Below are 26,636 nucleotides of genomic sequence, written 5' to 3'. Positions count from 1 at the left end.
CTGAGTTGGTGTGTTGGTCAACCAAGCTATTGGAAGCTGCTGACAAGCAGACCCTCCTGACCATGTCAGTTTAGCTGGTCTGGTATACCTTGTAAATTCTTATCCATGGCCTTCCTCTATTTCTCCACCGTGCATACCAAAATGTTCATGATGGCTGTAGGCATGTTGGATACTCTTGTGCCCCGGAATGTTCAAGGTATTTTCCTTGGGCCTATCGTAACAGCTGATTTTAGGGGCAATATTTACATGGTTGTATAAACTGAATTTTCAGATATTACATCAAAACGTATTATTAATTCAGTAAGGGAAAACTGTGATCATCCGAGGCCAGAAACTGTTCGAAACATTGTGAGTGTTAAACACATCATGCACCTCCTGTGAGTGTTAGGCACATCATGCACCTCCTGTGAGTGTTAGACACATCATGCACCTCCTGTGAGTGTTAGACACATCATGCACCTCCTGTGAGTGTTAGACACGTCATGCACCTCCTGTGAGTGTTAGACACATCATGCACCCGTGAGTGTTAGACACGTCATGCACCTCCTGCGAGTGTTAAGCACATCATGCACCTCTCCGTGGAGAAGTTCAACACTTCACTGATCACATGTCTCCAACGTGTGCCTCGCCAGCCAGGTTGAGGAATGCCCCATAGGTCTGCTTCAAACAGCCTTTTTGACCATGATAGTAAACCTTGTTCCCATCACCACCAGTATCATCACTATGAGTAGCATCGCCATGAGTAGCATCACTACCAGTATCATCACTATGAGTACCATCACTGTGACTACCATCACTACCAGTATCATCACTATGACTACCATCACTACCAGTATCATCACTATGAGTATCATCACTACCAGTATCATCACTATGAGTACCATCACCATGAGTATCATCACTACCAGTATCATCACTATGACTACCATCACTACAAGTACCACCACAACCAGTTCCACAAAAGAGTCCGACGCCCAATGAACTAACATTTGCCTCAGAGATCTACACACCACCGCTGTTACACCATCATAACTAACCCCGTGCTACACACCACCATCTTCAATACTGCTGCTACACTATCCCCTTCACCACCACCACTACCCTCACGGCTATACAGGACATCACTAGTCCCCATCTCAATTATATAAACATCATCAGAACTACATCACGTCTAAACACATCATCCTTACAAACCTTCACGACTATACTCATCATCACCACTACCCTCAGGGCTATATACATGATCACCACTACCCTCATGGCTATTTACATTACCACTATCCTCACGACACTATACACCTCACCAACACTACATTACACCGCATTAAGTATTACGTTTTTCATAACATTGGCGAGACAGACAAAAAAAAAAAAAAAAATAAGGCTAGTCTTGCTCAAATCTCACTCTCTTAAGTAAGAAAAATATTTTTCCTTTTTTCCTTACAGCCTCGCATATGATATATATTTTTTCACTGGTAACAACAGACGATATATATCGAGGCATCTGTTCAAGGGATGAAATATCGCATAAAATTATATGAACAAAACAGTTTCAGTATCGCTGGGGGTTTTCTTTTTCTCTCTTTTTACAGATAATACAGAAAAGTCAGGTGTTGGCCTTCACTTTCCATCAAGTCACACGGGGCTAAATTTCAAGGGGAAAATGGACGAAATGAGTACCGTGCTTGTAATATTGAAAATGGGCGAAATGAGTACCGTGCTTGTAATATCAATGTGGTAGGCAGGTGCCACACTAACATAGAAAACACATCACTGTATACACACAGATGAGGCAGTGTGTCCCACTGGAGAGGAGGGTATGATACACTGTGACTCCAGGTTGACAACTTCATCGAACCCACAGTCTTGTCTTCACTATTAACAACCATATGGCCGCAGTAAACATCACTATTACATGTACACCGCCCCCCCTGGGGTACACTGTAGGCCACGCCCCCCTTGGGAGAAAATGCAGACCACGCCCTCTGGGAGACGAGTAACCACGTCCCCCTTGGGGGGGAACTTGTAGATTACGCCTCCCCTGAGACACGGCGGATTACGCCCTCTACTGTACACCACAGGGCCTTCCTTGGTGGGCCGAGCCGAAGCTTGCTAGAGAGGCGTAGATGATATGGCCCCCCTCTGGGGAGGAAGAAAGGGCGTCCGTTTGGCGAGGGTGACGCCTCCTGGAGGAGGAGGGAAAGAGGGAGGAGGGGGGTCTTCGTCTTGAGGGAGGCGTGGCTTTACCTGAGCACCAGCATGGCCAGCAGGCTGGAGCAGGAACAGTTGTTGGTGATCCACATGAGCCCGCCGCCCGCCCCTCTCCTTCCCGCCGCCACGCACGGCCATGTGGGACTGCCCGGCCCGCGTGCCTCTGTCACTCCCGCCACTCTCTGTGTGCGTGTGTGTGTGTGTGTGCGTGTGAGTGTGTCCGTGTGTGTGTGTATGTATGTGTGTGTGCGTGTGTGTGTGTGTGTGGTGCGCGGGAGGGTGTGTGTGTGTATGCGCGGGAGCCACACCCACCCACACCACCACCACCATTACCGTGTTCACCGGCCCCTCACGCTGCTGCTGCACACCACGCTGCCTCCCTCCACCCACCACCCCACCCCACAACCTCACACCACCATCTTACAACCTCACATCCACCATCCTACAACCTCACATCCACCGTCTTACAACCTCACATCCACCATCCTACAACCTCACATCCACCATCTTACAACCTCACATCCACCATCCTACAACCTCACACCACCATCCTACAACCTCACATCCACCATCCAACCTCACACCACCATCCTACAACCTCACACCACCATCCTACAACCTCACATCCACCGTCTTACAACCTCACATCCACCATCCTACAACCTCACATCCACCATCTTACAACCTCACATCCACCATCCTACAACCTCACACCACCATCCTACAACCTCACATCCACCATCCTACAACCTCACATCCACCATCCTACAACCTCAAACCACCATCCTACAACCCCATTCCCTTACCCCACAACTCTATACCTACACCCCAAACCCTCACAACACTACTCCAAAACCCCGTACCTCTGCCTCGCACACCACCCAACACCCACAACCACACACACACACACACAAAATATTCCATCCCACCCACCACCTAAGAACTCTTTCATACACCTTCGTTCGATCTCCTTGGGAATAACCTGTTCACCTGACTTGATCGAAGATAAAGAGAAAAACTAGAACGTATTCAGGGAAGAGCAACAAAACGTATTCCGTCACTCAGAGAAAAGCCTTTTCAAGACTCGTATCTGGTATCAGAAAATGGGCCTGTTTCAAGAGGGGAAATTTCTTAAGAGCCACCTATTTAAATATTTGAAACATCTTTTCCTCTGTTTCAAACTTGAGCACCCCCACCTCTCTCTCTCTCTCTCTCTCTCTCTCTCTCTCTCTCTCTCTCTCTCTCTCTCTCTCTCTCTCAAGAAGAAGCTTAATGCAGCGAACCAAGGGAACTTTTCCCCCGTTCGCACACTTTCCTGTAAAGTTTCCACGGCAGTATACTCTCTCCGTATTACGTGGTATTACCTCTTAGCTGTTTTTCCTGACGGCAGCTGAGCCGTGGAGTGTGGAGGTGCCTTCTGCTCCTCCATCCTATTTCCACTGAAGGAGTTTCACCCTTATTACTGTGTGTGTGTGTGTGTGTGTGTGTGAGGGAAGACATGATACTCTCCCTGTAACACACAGCCAGTAATCACACACACACACACACACACCCACGTCTACCACAGACTAGGTGGAGGGTGTTCTAGCACACGGCAGGGCAGACGAACACGGCACTTGAGCGGAGGAGCTGAGCAGCAGCACACCGTGTGTTCACTCGAGCTCAGACCCCGCGCGCGTCCTGACGTCACGGGGGTCCCCAAGACGAGGAGCGCTCTCTCTCTCTCTCTCTCTCTCTCTCTCTCTCTCTCTCTCTCTCTCTCTCTCTCTCTCTCTCTCTCTCTCGCCATGACAGACCCGACCCCTTAACACCAGCAGCAAATCTTCGACGTGACATGGGGGGTGGGGGGACCTCCCAGGGAACTCAACTGTGTAGATAACGCGAACATTCTTTGCATTTCCGTGGATTCCTGACGTACGGATCCTGCGTGCTTCACTCTTGTCCTTTGTGATTGACTTCGTCTACGCCCGGAGAGGCTTACAACCCATGAAAGTGTCCCACCCACACAAATAATGTTTCAGTTCTCACTTGGGAGGTTCATGGTGAGTACAGAGGCTGAATATTAGAATGATTCATTGTGATTCCCTTCGGCCCGAGAGTCATACGGCTTCAAGTCCCGTTACGAACGAACGACACTAGCGACTCAAAAGTCTTCATGACTCAAGATCCCTTGCGACTGAAGACTCTTGGGACCCGTGTGTCACTCACGACTGACTCATACGACTCAGGCAGAACCCGCATGACTCACAGCTTCCAAGACTCAACATATGATTCACGATTCCCATGAATGAAAAAAAAAATCTCCTTTCAACATTCCTATGAATATAGTTCGCCATGGCTTAAGATTCACGCCCCTAATTCCAACTCTTACGAAATTACTATGCATGTATCCAGGAGTTACACATGACTCAAGATTCACTTACAAGTGACGTAAAATAAGCAAGACTTATGAGGGTCGCACTTGACTCAAGATTCACTTACAAGTGACTTAAAATAAGCAAGACCTATGAGGGTCACACATGACTCGAGTCACTTACAAGCAAGACTTGTGAATCACATTCAGCACCAAGACTAATATGATGAAAGCCTTATAACACATAAGATTTATGACGTGCGGGTTTTACTCGTGTCTTTTATCATACTAGACACTTGTAGATCCATGGTTCTTAAGGCTGAAGTCTTATGATATCCATAGGACATGAAGCCCTACAGTGGGGCTCGAATGATACATTCACCGTCAGAAATTAGTCTATTTAAGGGGAAATGAGTTAGGCGGGGGAGGGAATGGTTAATGACCTGGGGAGAGCGGGGAGGAGTCTTTCGGGAGGGGAGGGGAGGAGGGTGGGGGGAGCGGGGAGGAGCCTGTTGGTAGGGGAGGGGAGGAGGGACTGTTATGTCCCCGGCAAAGGGGAATCGTTTTAAGGGTCAGGGGAGGGAGATCACTCCATAGGGACTGGGAAAGGAGGGGTCAGTCCATACGGGTGGGGAAGAGAGGGGAGGGGTCAGTCTGTAAGGGTAGGGAAGGGAGGGAGGGAGGGGGGTCAGTCCATATGGGTAAGGAAGGGAGGGGTCACTCCATGGGGATGAAGGAAGGTTCGACCCATAAGGGTAGGTAGGGGAGGGGATCAGTATTTGGGGGGTAGGGAGGGGAGATTTCAGTCCTCGAGGAAAGTAGGAGGACGGCAGGTGGGGAGAGGGACGCCAGGTGTAGTGAGGGGAGAGGCAGGCAGGTAGACGCCAGGTGTAGTGAGGGGAGAGGCAGGCAGGTAGACGCCAGCTGTAGTGAGGGGAGAGGCAGGCAGGTAGACGCCAGGTGTAGTGAGGGGAGAGGCAGGCAGGTAGACGCCAGGTGTAGTGAGGGGAGAGGCAGGCAGGTAGACGCCAGGTGTAGTGAGGGAAGAGGCAGGCTGGTAGACGCCAGGTGTAGTGAGGGGAGAGGCAGGCAGGTGGGCGCCAGGCGGGGTGGGGTTGGGGTGTTGAGGGGCAAACCTGCCAAGACCAACAAAATAACAACCAATAAGACTCATATTTATTCACAAGGAAGATGATAAGAGAGAGAGAGTGTGGGGGAGGTGGAGGGAGGGTGATATATATGGTGGTGTATCCCAGGGAAGGAGGGAGGGTAAGGGTGGAGAGAGAGAGGGAGGGAGGGCAAGGGTGGAGAGAGGGAGGGAGGGAGGGTAGAGTAACTGACTAACTAACTGTCCTGAGCCTTGCCATCATCAGCCCCCTAGATGGTATCACTGCCAGGCCGGGTGTGGTGTGGTGTGCTGGTGAGGGAGACTGACCATAACTAGCCAAGGGAGGGGGAGGCAGTGGCAGCTGGAGGTGTTTACATGAGAGGGGAACAGGTAGTGGGGGTCGGGAAGCCAAACCTTCGGTTGGAACACTCACTGGAAAACCTTATTGTGTGATCCATTACTACGTGTGTTACGCGGAGAGAGAGAGAGAGAGAGAGAGAGAGAGAGAGAGAGAGAGAGAGAGAGAGAGAGAGAGAGTTGTACAGTTGTGTAGCCCCGTCTCTTGACCTGATATATATATATATATATATATATATATATATATATATATATATATATATATATATATATATATATATATATATATATATACACACACATACTACGTATATACACTCCCCCACCTTACGCCAGGTACCCATTTCTCGACTAGTCCCAACTGGGGGGGGTTGAGGGAGGATGAACAGCTGAGCTGGCTGTGAGCCGGCTGCCTCGTCCAAGATTCGAATCTAGGGGAGGGATCTTTAGATTCCAGTGTAGCATGGCTGACACCTGCACTAGCAGAGGTGCGTGTGTGTGTGTGTGTGTGTGTGTGTGTGTGTGTGTGTGTTACGGGGGTTGTCCCTGTAACCTTTGCATCTATTGATAGTGTCTCTTTAATACAGTGTGTGCTCCACTGCTGGTCCCCAGACTGTAAGCCGCTTATGGGGCCGAGGTCTGCTTTCACCTTTATCCTCACGCCCACTCTGCCCTCACTCTTACACCCACTCTCCCCTCACTCTGACGCTCACTCGCCCCTTCACACTGAGGCCCGCGGCCTCACCCTGACGCTCACACGACCCCTCACTCTGACACCTACTCTCACACGAGTTCTCCCTTCACTCTGACGCCTACTCTCACACCCATCCCCCCCTCACTCTGACGCCCATCTTCTCTCACTCTGACATCCACTTTTCCCCCTGACTATCACGCCCATTTCCTTTACTCTTAACGTCTCTCCTCTCACTCTCACGCCCGCTCTCCCATCACTATCACGCTCATTCCCCTCACTGATGCCCAGTATCCCTCACTCTGAACGCACACTCCCTTCACTCTCACGCCTAATCTCCAGTCAAGTCCACTCTCCTCTAACTCATGCCTGCTCTTCCCTTCCTCTCACGCTCACTTCCCTCACTCTCACTTCTACCCACTTCCCTCACTCTCACTTCTACCCACCCTCCCTCTACAGTGTTAAAGTGGCAAAACGGAGGACGCACAACTTGTTGATGCACATAACGCAACAGACAGCGAAATCTGATGTGCCTTAACGGTAAACAACCTCAGCCCCGCAGGGGAACACACTGCTGCCTGTACCTGGGGAGGGGGAGGGGGGTATTTCCTCTCTCTCTCTCTCCCGTTCAGAGAGAGAGAGAGAGAGAGAGAGAGAGAGAGAGAGAGAGAGAGAGAGAGAGAGGAACAGCAGAGATGTAAAGATAAATTAAGGATGTTAGGCAATGTGACGTATATGGTATTAAAGGACAGCTGTATATGACCGGGAGCCGAGGAGGGGATAGCAGGAAGGTTGTGGAAGGAAGTGAAGGAGGAGGAGGAGGCTCAGGAAGTAGTGAGGGAGGGGAAGCGGAAAGCAGGAAGCGAGTTGGGGAGTGGGTTTGGTAGGTAAGATCTATGGGCATTTATGCTCAGGAGTGCTTACACTGGCGCCCAGGGTGGGACGACCAGAGGAAGGGACGACTCCAGGAGGGGGAGGGGAATGTGACGACGAAGACGACCCACTGGCACAGACACGACTTAGGGAGGAGAGTGGAGGGTGGGGTGAGGGTGAGAGCAGCGGAGGACCATGGCAGAGGACGACAGGTGATGGAATGTGCGTAGCATCTCCGACGTGGACGACATGAGCCCCCTGAGCCACGACAACACGACCCTTACCCGGAGTGGTCTTCAGGGGGGTGGGCCGGCCTCTATCCCTAGCAGCCCAGGCTGCTGAGTTGGATCGTTTGGTCGACCAAGCTGTTCGTAGCCGCAGCCCGCAGGTCCACGTACTTCCCGCAGCCTGGCTAGTCTACTGCACACGGTCGGTACTCGTCCAAGGCTTCTCCACTTGTGCATCTGACGGTGCTCTTGATGACTGCAGGCGAGGTGCTGATGAGCCCTGGGTCTATACGATGTTGTAGATGTTCTCTCTCTCTTTTTGGTGCATTTTCAAAGGCGGTGTTCTACGGAGGCTTCCATGTCCGTCGTGCCTGGCCTCTAAACCCGACTGTTTTTATTTGAGGACCTGATCGAAGGCCATATGCAAACACACCCGTGCCTCACCCGTCGTGACGAAGGCTCGTCCCCTCGTGCTCAAGGGGTGAAAGTTCAGCTCTTGAGAATGAACAGACAAACAGGTCTTATACCGGTGGCTAGATGTGGTGACCTGGTGCTGAAGGACACACACACACACACACACACACACACACACACACACACACACACACACACCAGGTATACTGACGTGCCCCGCGTCACAACACGTCACTCACGTGAGGGGACACAGCAAGACCACGTCAGTAGCAGGTCCCCCCACACACGGGTATAACTTTCTGACACATACCCGACTAGAAAGTGACGAAATCCACACAGAAAGTGTTCGATACCCGGAACGAGCGAATGTGAATGAAAGGTTCGGAAAGCCGAGGCGAAAGCTTGTGGGTCAGCACGACTGACAACAGCTACATATCCTGTTCTCAGAGGTACGATACAATCTGAATAAATGTACTAAACAAACCGAATTGAATATATAGATACGTAGAGAGCGGGGTTCACAAACACCTGTGGAGCTCAGGTTAATCCCCCATGTTCTATATTTTTCTAATATCCTCCATTTTATCTTTTCAGTCGACATGGCTGCGACAGGGGAAAATACATTTGTCCATATGTATGAAAATGAACATTTCTACACAGGCGAATGGGAAGTGACTGGTAAACTAGTGATGTAAAGGAACGTAACTGGTCAGGAGTGGTATGTGAGCGACGTTTTGAACGAATGACCCAACTAAAAAAAAAAAAAAAGAGCATTAACCCCTTCAGCACGACGGTACGACCCTTGAACACTATGGTACACGACCCTTGGGTATGATCACACCCTTGAGATACCTGCAAAAAAGAAGGGGCGGAGGGATCAAGTCATTAGGGCCAAGGATCTCGTACCGTCTCGCTCCGCAGGTCACGTCCCAAGCCATCCTTGTCTTGCTGGAACATGCACAACGTCAGTGTTAAAACTAGAGCACAAACACCCCTCCGTCCCTCCCCCCATGTGAAGGTCTGCTCCCGCTACATACCCCCGGATGCTGATGCGGCAGAGAGTACAATACCTCTTGTGTTGTCTTGCAATGGTGCAGAGCGTCGCTGCTCGACCATGAAGGTAAGTCAGCTCCCCTGGGCTTTGGCGTACTGGAGTAGTGTACGAGTGGGGCTGCTGGTGTTTGTACAGCAGAATTACTATCGCTTCCTTCACGAACGCTGTCTGGATCCATCTTTAAAGAGCTGTAGATGTGAGATTTCGTCCTGACGAATGATCTGGGCGACGGGCGGAACTCACACTACAGCACTGGAAGAATGTCCCTCGTGGTCGGTTTTGGGACAGCTGTGAGGGATATGCCAAGGGTAGACGGCCCAAGCTCTCATGGATGTTGCAAATCGATCACTCCGGGTGACAGGTCGGGAGGCTTAGATGTGGTGGGGGGTTTGGGTCCACCAGAACTCCTGGCCTGGCCCTGGTCGGTCAGCCCAGCACACAATACACCAGACCCTGGCGTTCGTATCACCCACGCAAATGTTGTGCGAAATGCTAATGTGGTTGACATTTCTGGGTCAGTTCCTGTAGACCATCGACGGAAGGTCAGCACCACACGCCGGAGGGCCACACTACCACGGGAATGTATGTGAAGGTGTATCTTCACCACTCACTCCCACAGCCACCACCACCACCACAACACCCACAAGCCTCAACACTCCATGACGGATGATTCCTCCCTCTTCCTCCCCTTCCACGGCTTAACAACCCCCCCCCTTCTCCCCCTCCCTCCTGCCTCCACCAACATCCCCTCTTGAACGTATACGCTACCTCCTCCCCCTCCCAACATACCCCTAAGTCCACCTTCCTACCATCCTTGCATTACTCCACTCAACCTCACCCAACTACCTTCTTCCTCATATCCTTTTTTTTCTTGCTTTTTTTTTTTCTTCTTTTTTCCCCTCAATGATTCCTTGACTGGCCTCCCTCCTCCTGTCCCCAGAGACAAAAGGCGAGATAATGGCTCAGTTCCTGGAGGGAGAGACAACAGGACCAGCGATGAATGGGGGTTCCGGAGGCACAGTCCCCCCACTGGCTACTGGTGGGGCCATCCACTGGTTGTGCATTCCACTGGAGGCCCTGGTGGTACAGTCCACTGGTTGTGCATTCCACTGGAGGCCCTCCGGTGGTATAGTCCACCGGTGGAGCCATCCACCGGTTGCCCATTCCACCGGTGGCTGTGGTGGTAGAGAGATCAAGGAGGAATTGTCCCGGCCTCTGCCATGGCCCATAAGGCTCTGGTCCAGAGATCATTGGGGCGACACATAACCACAGGATCTTAAGTAAAAACCTGCGTGAATCTCTCCTCACTTAACGTGGCCGTGAATCCTGGCTCACGACCAGTCACAGGAATCACGCGGTTCTGATGATTCTAATAATCACAGCAGAACCCGCCGGTCACTAAAATCCCTCGGTTTTCACGCAATTATCTGAATCGATCGTGCAAGCGACCGCGGGTATATTGCTTCACAATAACGTAACGCGAGGAGACTAACGACAGGACGCATTTGTTCGACGAAGGCTCCTCCAGCCACCACCACCGAGAACTCAAGACTAAGACTACCAATGTTTGTCCTCAAAGGGACCACATCCAGGATCCTGTAGGATGCCTGCAACACAGTATTACCGGTTGTGATTGGCAACACAACCGCAGACATTAAGTAACAACGTTCCATACACATTAAGTAACAACGTTCCATACACATTAAGTAACAACGTTCCATACACATTAAGTAACAACGTTCCATACACATTAAGTAACAACGTTCCATACACATTAAGTAACAACGTTCCATACACATTAAGTAACAACGTTCCATACACATCATGTAACAACGTTCCATACACATCATGTAACAACGTTCCATACACATTAAGTAACAACGTTCCATACACATCATGTAATAACCCCCGTTAATCCACTTGAAGAACCTTAACAGCATTATTGATCATCTCTCTCGACCTAAACCCAGACAGTGTGTTACAGTTCTGAATATAGTACTCAGGGTATATAATCTCCTTTCTGAATATGATAATACTCAGGCTATACTTAAAAACATAACTTTACACATTTTATTCTCTGCCTCAAAACTTACCACGAGAAGCCCTCATCAGGGCCACTCTTAGCTGCAAAAGAATGAGGGAGAGAAAAAAAGAAGAGAAAAAATTTAAAGTTCTTAAGGAAGCGGAAACCTCGCCTCTTAAAAAAGAGGACTGTAGTTGCTACTGGGAAAAAAACAATATATATATATATATATATATATATATATATATATATATATATATATATATATATATATATATATATATATATATATATATATATATATTATATATATATATATATATATATATATATATATATATATATATATATATATATATATATATATATTCAGTTCCTAATCGAAGATTCTGTTGCGACTGTCGGTGTAAGCGGACGTAAGGGTGTAGTTCGTTCCCCTTTAACAGGGAGGTTGGAGGGAACGGCGGGCGGGCGGGCGGGGAGTTTATATCACTGCAACTATGGATGCACCTCGGTGCCCATACACGATAGAGTCTCCCTCCCACCTGCCGTACCGAAGACCTGTGCCTCCCTCTCCCTAGCTCATGTACGCAAGCACGCGTGATGTAGGGGTGTCCCACGACTGGAGATCTTCGTCCTCGAACACTACGAATGGGTAGTTGTAAACAGAGAGAGAGAGAGAGAGAGAGAGAGAGAGAGAGAGAGAGAGAGAGAGAGAGAGAGAGAGAGCAGAACTGTGGTTGTTGTCGGGATGGAGTTATTAACGAAGTAATAAAACGGATTACATAAGGCTGGTAATTCTCCACAATCCCCACTACTTAAATACGAAGCGGCCTGATTACATAGCCAGTACACTGGTTAGAGATGAGGGGGGGGGGGGGATGCGCTAATTAGAGGCTACTGCTGTGAAGCGGACCCCAGCCACAGACCCACGTCCCCGACGGCACTTCACAGGGACGGACCCCGGCCACAGACCCACGTCCCCAGCGGTACTTGACAGGGACGGACCCTGGCCACAGACCCACGTCCCCGACGGCACTTCACAGGAACGGACCCTGGCCACCGACCCACGTCCCCGACGGCACTTCACAGGGACAGACCCTGGCCACAGACCTGTCTCCTGCCTTGACCGACAGGGCCACCAGTCCCCCTCGTCAATTCCTCACCATTCCCCTGATGGTGGTGACCAAGGCGACGGTGGAGTAATGGTGGTGGTGGTGGTGATGGTATCAAGTGGTTATGGCGGTGAGAATGTGAACGCTCATGGTGCCTAGGACTGGCTCGGGATGGTGAGGGGGGGATGATGACGAGTGGCTGGGATGTATTAAAGACATTATATTTCTACGTGAGGAGAAGAATGATGCTGACGAGAGGTGGCTGACAACACGTTCAGTGACGGGGGTAGCCAAGCAGTGACTATGAAGATCATGTAGCAGCCTATATTGTGAAAATGAGGATGGTGACAATCACGGCAGGTAAATTATGATAGTGAGGGGCGCCCATCTTCTCCCTGAAGTCCTCGTGTCCTCCTCTCCCACATCCTTGTCATCCGCCCGCCCTCCCCTTCTCTCCCTCTCCACTAGACAGAGGGCCATAGAGGACCATACAGGAAAGACTCAATTGTGAGTATTGGAATCCTATTACGCTGCTTCAGTGGTCCCCTGACGGTTGATGCTGTCGATATACTGGTAGCACTGCCGCTGCGGTTCTATTGCCGGCGGCACTGCTACGGGTGGAGGGAGATGCTCCTGGTGGTGCAACGTGCGAGTGCAACCTCGTCTGCTACACCTTCGTGAGTAGCTTAAAGAACGAGGCGTTCCAGTGTTTCCCATGGGCATATCATGATATCCTTCCCACCTCTCCACCGTCTACTTAGCAGCGTTATACAGGTTTTGGTCGTGGCCCATTACTTCAGACAATTACTTCAGCGACGCACGCGATAAATGATCTTCATTCCCTTCGGAACAGACGAGAATGATGTGGTCATGTTGATACAGTGATGTACTCCTGCTGGGAGAGAGAGAGAGAGAGAGAGAGAGAGAGAGAGAGAGAGAGAGAGAGAGAGAGAGAGAGAGAGAGAGAGAACAGTTGCTCTCATTTTGAAGTCACTCGTTATCCAACCTGGCACCAAGGCAGACTCGACAGTTCCCTACGTAGTGTTCCCGGAAGGTGAGGTTGGTTGGCCAACACCGTCTCATTACCATCCGTATTGATTGCTTTGTGCCGCTATCCCCAGCAGATTTACCCAGCACCCCATGCTCATCCTGTGAGCGGTAGAGCCAAAGGATTTATACAAAGCGGTACACCTCCTCCTCCTCCTCCTCCTCCTCGTAGACCTGTGACCCATCTCTCTCATATGCTGTCATCAGTCCTGATTCGCTTTTGGGTATTCGCCACACGATTTGACATCTTCGCTCCCGCAGCGGAGATGAAAGTTTTCCCCGGAGAACATGAAGTAATTTCCGGCGTCCCACTGAAAGGCTGGTGGGATGACAACTGTTTTCTGAGGGGGTTTGGTTTTCCCCCGGTGCCCACAGTCGATCACCATTGCCCCTGCTGATCATCCTCACCACTTCCCCCCGCAAGAGAATGTCTTTGTTCGAAAATCAGAACTAGACCAACGTCCTAAATGCGTCACATATATTCCCCCCCTTGTGCTCACATTGTCTGTGTCATCACCCCATGGTCATGTGTGTCAAAGACCTTCCCGGACTGAGTGAATAATATCACGACTCCATTTTTTCCCCCCCTGGATGATTTGAAGGATGTGGTCATAACAGCGGAGCGGTTGTGAAAGGATGGATCGTCTACCTCTCACTCCTCTCGTCCAGGAGTCTGTAGCTCCCCTGATCACCTTGTCTTTGATCCTTTAAAAAAGAAAAAAAAAGTGTATGACGTGCGGTGGTATTATGATGCACCTGGCCTTCAAGTTAACTGGAGTCTCGTTATTTCCCCTTCTTTCTGGTAGCAGGAGTGATGGCCAAATATGAGACACACCAGCAGCAGCACATCAGAGGCGGTGGCACTCCAGGAGCAGCACATCAGAGGCTGCGCTGCAGCATTCTTAAGCCCATATTAGAGTAATTTGATATACGTAGGAACACGGGACAGAGTCCTGGCGTGAGAATATATGAGACACAGGTACTACAGCTGTTGGGCGAGCCTGGGGGAGACAGATGAAAGTGAGAAGCGTCTGAGACACATGATAATGAGAGAGAGAGAGAGAGAGAGAGAGAGAGAGAGAGAGAGAGAGAGAGAGAGAGAGAGAGAGAGAGAGAGAGAGAGATTGGGATCCTGTCCTGAATTTAATGCTTCGAAAAATATTCATTTTCAGGGATGTTATACTTCGAGGTTGGATCCATCTTGGGTATTGGGAACCAGCATCCCAAGGCTCTCAGCGGCACAATGACGCCCTCCCGGGATCTGATGCTGATCTGGGATTTGCCACACATCAAGACACCTGCGGTGGTGCTGCAGATGAAGAGAGTGGGAGTCAGGATGTGGTGGTGCTGCTGCTGCTGGAGATGGGAGAGAATGTAGTCAAGCTGTGGTGGTAGTGGTAACTATGATTCTGGAGATGGAGAGAATGTAGTCAAGCTGTGGTGGTGGTGGTAGCTGTTGTGGTTCTGGAGGTGGAAAGACTGTAGTCAAGCTGTGGTAGTGGTACCTTTGATTCTGTGGATGATGATATTGTAGTCAAGCTGTGGTGGTGGTGGTAGTTGTGGTTCTGGTGATGGGGAGAATGAAGTCAAGCTGTGGTGGTGGTGGTAGCTATGTTTCTGTAGATGGAGAGAGTGGTCGTCGAGTTGTTGTGGCAGGTGGTGATGGTACTTAAGATGTGGTAGTGATGATGATGATGATGGTGGTGGTTATATTATCAATGGTGTGGTTGGTGGCAGTGATGGCATGGTCAGGATCTTAAAAAAGAGATCAAGATTATTTATTCCCATCCAGACCACACCACTTCCATGGCACAACAGTCTGAAGTTAGCCTCTGCCTCTTTCTCTGTCTCTCTCAAAATAAGCGCCACCAGTCCACTCGAATGGTTCATCCTTGCTGCACTCCACCACATAACCTTGTGCGCTGTCTCACTCCTTCCTTCCTCCCACCACTCACTCCTCCTCCCGCAAGACACACACACACACACAGCTGCACGTACTCCATGCCCATAAAACACACACACACACACACACACACACACACACACACACACACACACAACGATTATAACATACATGGAAACTGCAAAGACTTGCACGCAAATTTACTCACACACACACACACACACACACACACACACACACACACACACACACACACACACACACACACACACACTCACGTATAGAAACAAATACAATGCACTCGGGAATACATACTAAAAAAAGCCACAAAAACACTTGAGACGTACTTAGAAACATTTATCATACACTTACAAACATCTGTGACGTTTATATAAACATCCGCCAGGCGCAGAGGAAGCCCACGGAATGCACAGCTGAGCATCTGTGGGGGAATCACATGAAAAATATCGACAATACACACCTAACCACAGAGGGAGCTCCGGTATGCGTAAATAAACCCACACTGCAAGCCACTGTGAGAGATAGTATAGTAGACAGAAACAAACAGTTAGGAGCGTCCTCGAGCAATTCCCTCTGTACGAGATCCAAATCGCGACCAATTGTGGCAAGGAAGTACGCAACAGCGGCGGCCAGTGACGCCGCCTCCCTCCCCGGCCAAGCCCTTCCTCCACACTCCTCTCAGTGTTTACCTCTACTGCAGCCTTGAGTACTTCAGCTTGAAGGTCCACACGGCACACAGTACCATACACACTCCCGCCTGCCTCATCATGTTACCTTGTTCCCCTCCCCTCTTGCCCCTCACCACACACACACACACACACACACACGTAACCACGAAGCACACGAATGCCTTACGCATGATGCTACAACCCAACTATTTTTTCGAATGCAGGACGAGTACGACGAGTCAACATTCCACGCTTCTTCCATCCGCCCTTCCTGCCGTGCTGCTGCTCTTGGCGTCCCGGGAAGAAAAGCTCTTCCACCTCCTCCCCCCGTGCTTCCTCGTCGGCCCTGAGCTGCAGCAGCACACATTCCTCACACCACCAGAAGAACCGTGGTGACAGCCACCCTGTCATTGCTTTCATCCGCAACACTCCCGGGAATCTGATATTTTTTTTTGCGCTTCATCTTAAATGTTGATAATCAGCATCACTGGAGCACATTAACCCCCCTGGAGCACGACGGGGCGACACTGGAGTACAATGGTGCGACCCTTTTGAATGAGACAAATGTGACCCTAAAGCACAATAGTAGTTCGACCCTTCGGTATGATATGGCCAAGCCACTGACCTGACCCTTGTTTACTTATCAATGTATAGTAGAATACGCAAAGAAAAATACATGTAATACAGCTCCAAGTAAATATTAATGTGTGAGGGGAGAATGGGAGATGTGTTATGAGACTGAGAAGTCAACAGTGGGGTGGGGATCTGTACAATGAGGTTGGGACATATGCACCCTAGATGGGAGGTGTGTAGCAAGGTGAAGGGGTTTGTAGAAGGATTGGGCAGTATCGTGGCTGGAAGGCATGTATGCACTGTTGTAGGGTTAGGAGTTGTGTGTAGTAGGGCTGGAAAAAGTGTTGTAAGATTTGGATGTGTGTTGTAAAGATGGATGGCATGAAACGTGTTGGGAATGGAAGGTGGTTGACAACAAGTTCGCTGGAGATGGGAAGGTGTGTGTGTGAGGTTGGCAGTGGCGAGGATGGGTTGAGGGGTTGGGGCGGGCAGCAGGATACAGAGGGAGGCAAGAGCCCCACAGGGGAAGTACCAATACTAGCCAGGGTCGCCCTGGCTAAATCCCTGTCCTTCAGGGGGACCCACTCAGTGGGGGACATGGGATCGATTCCTGGGGACACGGGGTACGTAGAGGCGAGGGTACGTATGGGAAGGACCACCCGAACACCGCTGTACCAGGAACTAAGCCCACCGGCTCTGGTGTCAGGAGGATATATGGAACACGGGTGCTGGGGGTCAGGTACGGTCGACTGGTGTGTTGCAGCTTGCGATGGGTAACAACCTCCTGCAGCTCGTCACGCTCAACACATTCCACTTCACCTCACAAAAACAGTGACGATCTGAGTGTAATTGCGTCAGTTGACGTCACTGCCAAGTGATCGCAACAAAAGGCATCCTGGCTCCGCTGAGAGGGACACGACACGATGGATTTCTCTGAGAACGGCGACACAGGAGGGGACGACACGCGGCAGGAGACGACTGTCGGGGGCAAGAAGTCTTTCCCAAAGTGGTGCTTTGTGCTCACAACGCCTAGGAGCCGGCCAAACGTGAGTTGCAGGAAGTACAAAAGAACGTTTTCTGGTGATAATGACTCGGACTTTTAGTCGGAAACACTACAGGCTTCCGGCTCAGTGTCCCCACTTCAGCAGGACCCCGAACACGGGCGGGCACAATACCCACACAGACAATGCTGTCAGGGTTTACCTCCTCACCTGGACGTGACGACGACTCTGTGTACTGGGGCTGACGACAACAGTCTGCAACGTCAACACAGTTAGACTCACAAGAGCGAGTGGTTCCCCTTCGTAAAAAAAAAAAGAAAAAAGAATTAACAAAGTGTGAACTTTCATGTGGCCAGGAAATATCAGTCTGTTACCAGACTCTGGCTTACGAGACACGGAAAAGCCAATACCAGTTTTTATGAGGTAGTTTGGCAAGTCCAGTCACATTGAACTTTACTTATAAAGACGCGGGATGAGTGGTCCAAGCAAGCGACACTGGTCACACTGGCCTACATTAACCATACTCTTATGGACACACACTCAGTGCATCCAGTTCAGGATAGAAGCCCAGTCCTCGTGAATATTGATTACTAGGTCCTCAGCCTTGGTCACCAGGTTGTGTTGTAATACACAGCGCCTCGCAACCATCTTCACCAGTCGTAAATCCCGTCTTGAGTACCAGGTACAGGAGGAATCATGGTCACCAGGCCCTTAAATCTTAGTCACCAGTCTTTGATCGGTCAGTAAGTGTAGACAGCAAGCTGAGACTGTGAGGAACAAGAGTGGTGTCGGAGGGAGAGGGACTTTGAGGCGGTGGACAGTACAGGTCTGGGTCCACTTACACAGTGACGTATGGGGGCGCCCCCAGCTCAAGTGGTGCCGGAAATGGTGAAGTACCTGCGACAATAAGGCAGCCATCACACGGGTGGTGAGATGGGGCCGGAAATGAGGAGAACGGGGATGAGGAGCAGTGGAAATGAGGTGAGTGGCCCGGTGAGGGGGGATGATGGGTAAGAGGGCTGTGGAAGGTAAGGGGGGCCAGGGATGATTAAGGTAGATGGGGAGGAGGGGGACATATGGAGGAAGGAGATGGGGAAGGAGGATGATGATGAAGAAAGATGTGGAGGACTGGGTAATGAGAAAGGGATGAGGAAGAGGAGGAGGGAGAGGGAGGATAAGCAGGAGAACGATCGAATCTGAAGTGGAGTGAAGTGAGGGAGGCGAGAGACGATGGAAGGTGATACACAGAGAGATAACACTAACAAACAATGGGCGAAGAAGATGATCCAGAGTGAGTGAGTGTGGCCAGGCTTGTGTGGCGAAGGCGTAGGTGCGGCCACGTAATTTAGGGAGGGGTGTAGATGTGGCCAGAGCGTGGGAGTAAGGTGTGTGTGTGTGTGTGTGTGTGTGTGTTCGTTCGTCACGATGGAGGACAGGCTGGGATGATGGCTGAGGTACGTGACGCGGGCCCGTCACTCCTGCTGGTGAAGTCTCACAAGGTCATCCCCCCACAATAACAAAAAAAAAAGAAGTGCTCACGCACCAACCTCAACCTTCCTTATCCTCCCTCCCCCAGCTTGCTGCTTTGTCCCGTCGTACATACTGATCCTACCTAAGTTACAACCCATATATATATATATATATATATATATATATATATATATATATATATATATATATATATATATATATATATATATATATATATATATATATATCTCATACCATGTCTTGGTCACCAAAGATAATCAAAGACGATGAAAAACTAGAGGGAATTCGGAGAAGAGCAACAAAACTCATTCCATCTCTCGGAAATAAGTCTTGTGAAGACATACATACTCAGAGATCTCAAATCATTCCCTTTGAAAGAGCTGATTCCGAACAGATCTAACAGAACTATTCAAAATAATGATGATTCAGCGATAACATGCACATATTTCTCCACACTGAGATTGCACGACCGCAATTAAGTTATGGAATTAACTGGGACATGAAATAGACACAAGCAAGTAAAATCTTATCATCGCTAGAGATTTTGAACATTAGATGAACACCATCAAAACATCATGATATCTGTTCTCAGCATGTATGTCTGTTTTGAAAAAAAGGAAAACCAGCCATGTACATTTATCGATTAAAAACGACAAAGTAATTTTTCCACCCTTTCAGATTTCAATCTCCCTCGTAAAACCCCGCTGCAGTCACCCACTATCCCCCCACCCTCTCGTCCTCATCCACTACCCCCTTCCTTCATCCACATCTCCCCCTTCATCACCCATCAGACCTCCACCTCCACCTCCCCTCGACCTCAACATGAGGAAGGTAAAACTCAAGGTAAACCATAGGCCAGATGTCAGAGGTCTGGCGGAAGCCAAATAAATTTTCCCTCCCAGTGCAAAAGGCCGCCACAGTTGACCCTCAAACCTGCGAATAGCAGAGCCAAACAAGCTGATAGATCAGAAGCCACAGCAGTTGGTAGGGGGGGGGGGGGGGAGGTACAGCTCCTCCAGAAGACCAGTTCCCCAGCAGACCCAGGGCGATCCTCACCGTCCGGGGTGGGTCATTATTTGACCCGGGTGGAGCCATGTGGAAAGGTTCCTCCTAGATAGACGTGCCCCCCCCCCCCTCACTTGCCTTAATCAGAAACCATCTATTCTGTAACTTCAGGAAACATCACTACAGGCTGTACTTGCAGTCAAACCATAAATCAAGCTCCGTTCTAATTGGTTCTACCAAAAACATTTCACGCGTCACTCGCACAGCTGTCATGCACGACTGTTGCATCATGTTTATTTCCTACCATCTTCCAAAATGAAGTGTTGTGATTATTGCTATTACGTCATTTCATATATGCTTGTCTTGCTCACTTCTTTGTCTGACAACGGTGCCACACCGCTTCACTAGATAAGGTCCATCGTGTTATTTCCTATAAATGGTTTATGATCTAGGTTGAATATGTCTCCACTAGATTAATTATGCTTTCAAGTTATACCTCTACGTCTATTGAGCACAACTTGATGTAGTCTACACCTTTACCTACATCCATGGTCTGTCCACCACCCTCACAACCCAACACCTTCTCCCTACTCAATAAAGTGAAAGTCAGAGTCATCAGACCATATAATAACCGGTTCAGGTTTACATGCAGCCCTTGCTGTATCTGTCGTGAACATTTCATCATAGGGTTTTCATTAGAATTAGAATTAACCGAGAGAGAGAGAGAGAGAGAGAGAGAGAGAGAGAGAGAGAGAGAGAGAGAGAGAGAGAGAGAGAGAGAGAGAGAGAGGATACGAAAGACCCTAGAATTTCATTGGGGTGGGGGTGATAAGTGATGCGGGAAAGATGGAGATTCACGTAACGAGCGTGAGTAAGAACCCGTGGCAAATAAGAGCAAGGCACACACACACACACACACACACACACACACACACACACACACACAACGTGTGCGTACGTGTGCGCGCGCCACCTCACATCCAAATATCAAGCCCAACATCGTCGGTAGAGAGAAATATGAATCTTCACTCTACATCTAACACAAAAAAAAAAAATAGACGAAAAGCGACAGTGAGGGAGTCATACTCTTATTAGTGAGGGATGGGAAGGAGCAGAAGGAGGGAAGGGAGTGTAGTAGTGTGTAAATCGAGCCTTGACCCACCTCCTGTCTGGCTGGGACGAAGGGAAAAGACACAGGACCAACCTTCAGGGGAGGCTGACGTCGTCGGCTGACATACTTAACGCCGGGTGGCGATGATGGTAGGTGGCGGCACAGCTGGGACAAGTGAGGCCAAGCAAGCGAGCAGGCAGCCGGAGAGGAATGCTGGACACGTACACCTCCACCGATCATAGACATACATGTGACACACGAGGACGCGACATCCTACCCCATGAAGGCCAGCCCAAGACGACTCACACACACACCCGCTGGTCTGGATGTCGTGAACGCATACTCCTCAACAGACTGGCCAAAGAACGAGTGTTGAACACGGAAAAAAACGCACATATATCGAGTGAGGAACCTTTGGCATAATTCAGGAGGCATGATGAGAAAACGAGATTACCAGAAATCGAGCGAGTAAAAATAGAGAAAGAAGGAAAAAAAAAGAGAGAGTGTGAGTGGTGTGAGGAGGAAGAGGAGCGAGGGCACAAGGCCGCGTCTGGAGCATCAGCAGCAGCAGCAGCGGTAGGAGCCAGCAGCCAGCCAGCCGGACGATGCCATCAACACTGACTGACTCACACTGACTGCTGGTGCTACACACACACACACACACACACACACACACACACACGCAGAGGCAAAAGCGTAAACACGGATGCATAAATGTTCTCGCATTTACGAACACACACACACACACACACACACAGAATGACACGTGCAAATGCCCAGCTTGTGTCAACAAAGGCCGCAGATGTGGCAGATGATACTGTGCTGACGACCTCTAGGGTGTTGGTGGTGTTGGGATGGGGGAGAGAGAGTATGTAGGACGGGAGGACAGCATCCTACACCCAGGCCGAAAGAAGGATCGCTGGGGGGGAAATCGGGGTAGGAAAGAGGGAGGGAGGAGCGGTGATGAAGATGGAAGGGGGGTTGGGGGGGATCATCAGAACAAAATTTAAAAGTGAAAAGGCGTGAAGGGTTTAACCTTTCGATTACCAGTGTTTAAAAAGAAAAAGGTGTCAATAAACGGGAGGCGTAATACAACCACCAGCACCAGCCAGCCACCTCCTCCTCCTGGTCAGCAGGACTGCTGGCGCCGTTAGCTTTACCGACCGAGCGATCAGCATTGCCATCGCCACAACCGTTAGTACTTTCCCAGGTTACTGATCATATTCTCTCTCTCTCTCTCTCTCTCTCTCTCTCTCTCTCTCTCTCTCTCTCTCTCTCTCTCTCTCTCTCTCTCTCTCTCTCTCTCTCTCTCTCTCTCAGTGCCACTGTGGCGAAACTGAAGCGTGGTGGACGTTTTATCCTGCTTGATCGGAATTATCATGATTTCTTTTTTGTGGGGGGAATTGTTTTGCTTCCTGCATTACGAGGGAGACTGGGTCGAGACGCGGCAGATGTAGACTTCCTGGGATTACTACACTCGGGTCGGGACGAGCGGTCTCTCCCCGGGATGTTCAGTGGTCGTGCTGACTGTGTTTTGTCTTCCTTGTCAGAAGAACACGAGTCCCAAGTGTGTGTGTGTGTGTGGGGGGGGGGGGGGGGTGTCATGCAGGACGTAGCCATGCTCTTCAATGGCACTCTTTGAAGTCGTCCCCCTGATCAACCCAGCTATGTTTAACCTGCCCACAGATCACTGTGTATTACGTCGTTTTGAAGGGGGGGGGGGGTCTTGTATCTTGAGGCTGACTCTCATCTAAGTAAACACTAGTTGACTAAGCTTCCTTATTATTTCGTTGAACTCTTACTAGGCATCAGTATCTGCTGCACTCTTCTGTTCTTGAGATGGCTAATGACCCCTGTGGTTCTTCACAGAACTCTGAGTATGATTTCGTTCTTGTTACAGCGTTTCATGTGGTTATATTTTGAGGCTACGTACGGCCGGTCTCTGGCGCTTCATCGTAATAAGTTCGTTTACCTTTTGACAAGTGTGAGGCGGAGGTGCGGCCTCTCCACAAGGTCTGCAACTCGTCCCCGTCTCCCATAAAAGAGATCTTCGTTCTCACTCCCGTTGGGATCACATCTGCATTTCTTCCGCACCGCTACGTATCTCGTCCATGTTTGCTGTGCTTCGATGTTAGTTTTTCCTGACGTATATACACATTTTTGGGGGGGATGTTTTGCTCCCCGCGAGCGATGCGCAGAGCACAACAAACAGTACATGATTTACCGCATGGTATAAGCTCAGTGATGAAAATACATTTGTTGGTGGGGGTGTCTTGCGCTTTAGTGGTGGTCTGACATATCTAATCTGGTCTCGACTTCGTTGGAAGATGTGGTCTGAGGTGAAGTCGTGGTTCGCCCTGGAAGACTGGTAGGCACGGGAGGGGGTTGGTCTTCACGTATATAATTCTGTAGGCCTCAGAGACGCCGCCAGACTCGGAAACGCCACCAGAGAGAGGCCTTGGTAGTAATGGCCCGCGTCAGGAATTTGTCATCCACTTGTGTGTCGAGTCCAACGACACCGCTCTGGAAACTGTTAACCCGAGCAGTAAACACAGCCCCCTCAGGAGAAAAACCCACCCACCTTTGGATTTCTTGATCTGCGCCGCTTCTTCATTTTATCGTGGAGTCCATGCTTATCCTGTCAGCGGTAGCGCAAATGGACCACAGAGGTTCACAAAGGGTCTTTGTTCCACAACCGTACCTCCCTACCCCTGAGCTGGCTGAGGTGGGTACCACACGGCGACATCTTCCTCGGAGAATCATTTCCATCATCGCCACTCAAGACCCGTCGCGAGTCTCACAAACGATCGTCCTCGCTAACAACGGTGACACTACAGCCAGACGGCCGACCTTGGTTGAACCTTTGTGACGAACAAGAGGGACGCGGGGCCCCTGAGAGCGGTGCGGAGGCTCCGACACTGACGTGACTGACACGTCCACTCCCACAGCCCCACAACCAGAACAATAGGATCGACGTGGTGCACCGAGCTCTGATAACAGGCGAGCCTTGGTCTCTGAGAGGGACCAGGACGACGGAGGAGACGACGACGAAGAAGAAGACGAGGAGGAGGAGGAGGAGGAGGAAGGAGAATATGATGATGAAAATGTGTGGTGAGGTAGTCAACACTCTCCCCTCAATTACCTCATCTTTACTACCTGCAGCGGCCGCCCCGCCCCGCCCCGCACCTGACCACAGGAAACGACTAAACAAGGGCATCACGCCAACACTGGACTCACCTCCATTCATTGGTGCTGTCTGCCTCCCTGCCTGCGCCTGCCTGCCTGCTTGCTTGCTTGCTTTGCCTGCACACTACACTGACCTTGGCGCCCCTCCCTCATGCCCCCACCCACCCACCCAGCTTAGTGGGGGCAGCTGGGGAGTTGTGTGTCGAGAACCCATCCCTCCCCCACTCCCACCGTCACTGGATGCAACGACAACAAAACACCAGCTGAGGCAACAACAGCGGGGAGAGTACCAGAAGCAACAAGAACAAAAACAGCAGCAGCAACAACAACACAGGAGCAGCAGCAGCACGGCAAGCAGCAGTACTCATTACATGAGGTATGCAAGCACACTGCTTGAGAAGCTATTTTTACCAAGAGTTGAGAGCGTGGGTGGTGTGTGTTAGGACCACGTGTTGTGGTTCCGGTTCTGGCTGGTCTTCAGTCCGAGGGACTTCAAGGCTCCAAGGGTTATGCTCCCTGACTCTCGGTACGAGATGTTTACGCTCTCTCCTCCTTCTTCTTACCTTCCATTCCTCGCTCTGTCTCTCCTTTCCCGCACTCCCTCCCTCCCTCTCCCCTTCGGGCACTCCCTCTGACCAAAGATTACATTGTTTAAGAGGCACAGCGACAGGCGTTCCTCATAGACGTCACAAAGCCCTCAGCACCAATGTGAGGCAGGGCAGACCAAGTGGCCACGGACAGAGCAACAGATGAAGTGGCCACAAACAGTGCAGAAGACGAAGTGGCCAAAGAAACAGCAACAGAACGAAGTGGCCATAAACATGGCAACAGACGGATCACGTTGCTTATATCGACACGGAGCCCAGGAGCTCTCGCCTAACCCAGGGAAATCCTCCAACAGCAGTAAACATCATCGACATCCTTGACCCCCATCGCTGTCAGCACCAACATGCATCACCCACCATCACCTCACAACACCCATCATCGTCTGCACCAACACCACCAGCATTCATCATCTTGATTCGTCAGCACCACCAGCAACATTCAAGCAACACAAGTCAACACCAACAACAATCAACACCCCTTCCCCTCCTAATCCATGAACGGCAGCTCACAACACCCATCATCGTCAGCACCAACACTCAGAACTCGTCATCTGTATCAAGCGGTGGCCGGAACCATCTCACAAATCCTCCGCGTTTGGACTGGTGATCCAAATTGCTGTGAGCTGCAACATCTCCCACTCACACGTACCGTGTATCAACCTACTTTCTGTCTCAGTGTTAACATGTCCTCCCCAACCAACATGTACCGTACATCTGTACGACTCTTGACTGCTTCCTGTCTCCACATTCTTGCCACTGTTTACCCTTTTTGCTCTTTGACTCGCTCAACTTTTTCAAAGTGACTTAGGGAGGAAGGGGACGTGTGTGTGTGTGTGGGAAGGAGGAAGGTATATGATCCCTTCTCCCCTAGTCTCTCTCTCTCTCTCTCTCTCTCTCTCTCTCTCTCTCTCTCTCTCTCTCTCTCTCTCTCTCTCTCTCTCTCTCTCTCTCTCTCTCTCCGATATCGTTTTCCTTTTTCTCGAGGGAAGATGGCGGAGGAGACGGTCGGAAGTGTGCTTTACTATGTACTTGGCTATAGTCGTATGTAGCTGATGACGGCAAGTTCGACAGAGAATAAAGGGAGGCAGTGGGAACTGCAGTTGGGGGGGAGGGGTTAGTGTAAGAACTAGCGTGGGGGGAGTAAACACCACGGTTGAGGGGGATGAGAAGTAGGAGTTGTGGTGATGTGAGTACCACGGTATAGGGACTGCGAGTGGAGAGAGCACCGACTGAACAGTGAGGAGAGACGCTGAGTGAGGAGGTCGGCAGTATGAGGGTTGACTCATCCACTGCAATAACTCATACTCCGTGGTGGGTGAGCGTAACCCCAGCGGTATATAAACACTGCAGCAGAAACTGCTACAGGCTGTCACTTCATATCCTCCTCCTCCTCCTCCTCCTCCTCCCCTGCCTCCTCCCACTTCCTCCTTCAACCTCTGCTTCACACCAGCTGACGCACTAAGCCCCTCCACACACACACACACACACACACACACACACACACACACACACACACACACACACACACACACACACACACACCAGAAACACGCCTACATCTCTCCTGTCCTCCTAATGTACACAAAGGACCCTCTTCCC

General features: G+C 50.3%; 1 protein-coding gene across 10 annotated transcripts in view; it reads right to left on the bottom strand.

The window, feature by feature from the left end:
• Positions 1-26,636, bottom strand: part of ena (ENAH actin regulator enabled) — a 153,113-nt gene that overhangs the window by 29,000 nt on the left and 97,477 nt on the right. Inside the window, exon 1 of one of the 10 annotated variants that reach the window (XM_071683324.1) lies at positions 2,248-2,406. The exons of 8 other annotated variants lie outside the window; for them this stretch is intronic. In XM_071683324.1, the coding sequence (XP_071539425.1) occupies positions 2,248-2,303 (56 nt within the window). In that variant the 5' untranslated portion in view covers positions 2,304-2,406. Of the gene's footprint in view, positions 1-1,785; positions 2,139-2,247; positions 2,407-26,636 lie in introns of those variants that run through there. One more of the 10 variants, XM_071683323.1, reaches the window with a different exon arrangement.

The sequence above is a fragment of the Panulirus ornatus genome, chromosome 36 (genome assembly GCF_036320965.1).
Source record: "Panulirus ornatus isolate Po-2019 chromosome 36, ASM3632096v1, whole genome shotgun sequence".
Taxonomy (NCBI): Eukaryota; Metazoa; Arthropoda; class Malacostraca; order Decapoda; family Palinuridae; genus Panulirus; species Panulirus ornatus.
Note: the sequence above shows the minus strand (reverse complement) of the source record. Positions and strands in the feature narration are given on the sequence as shown.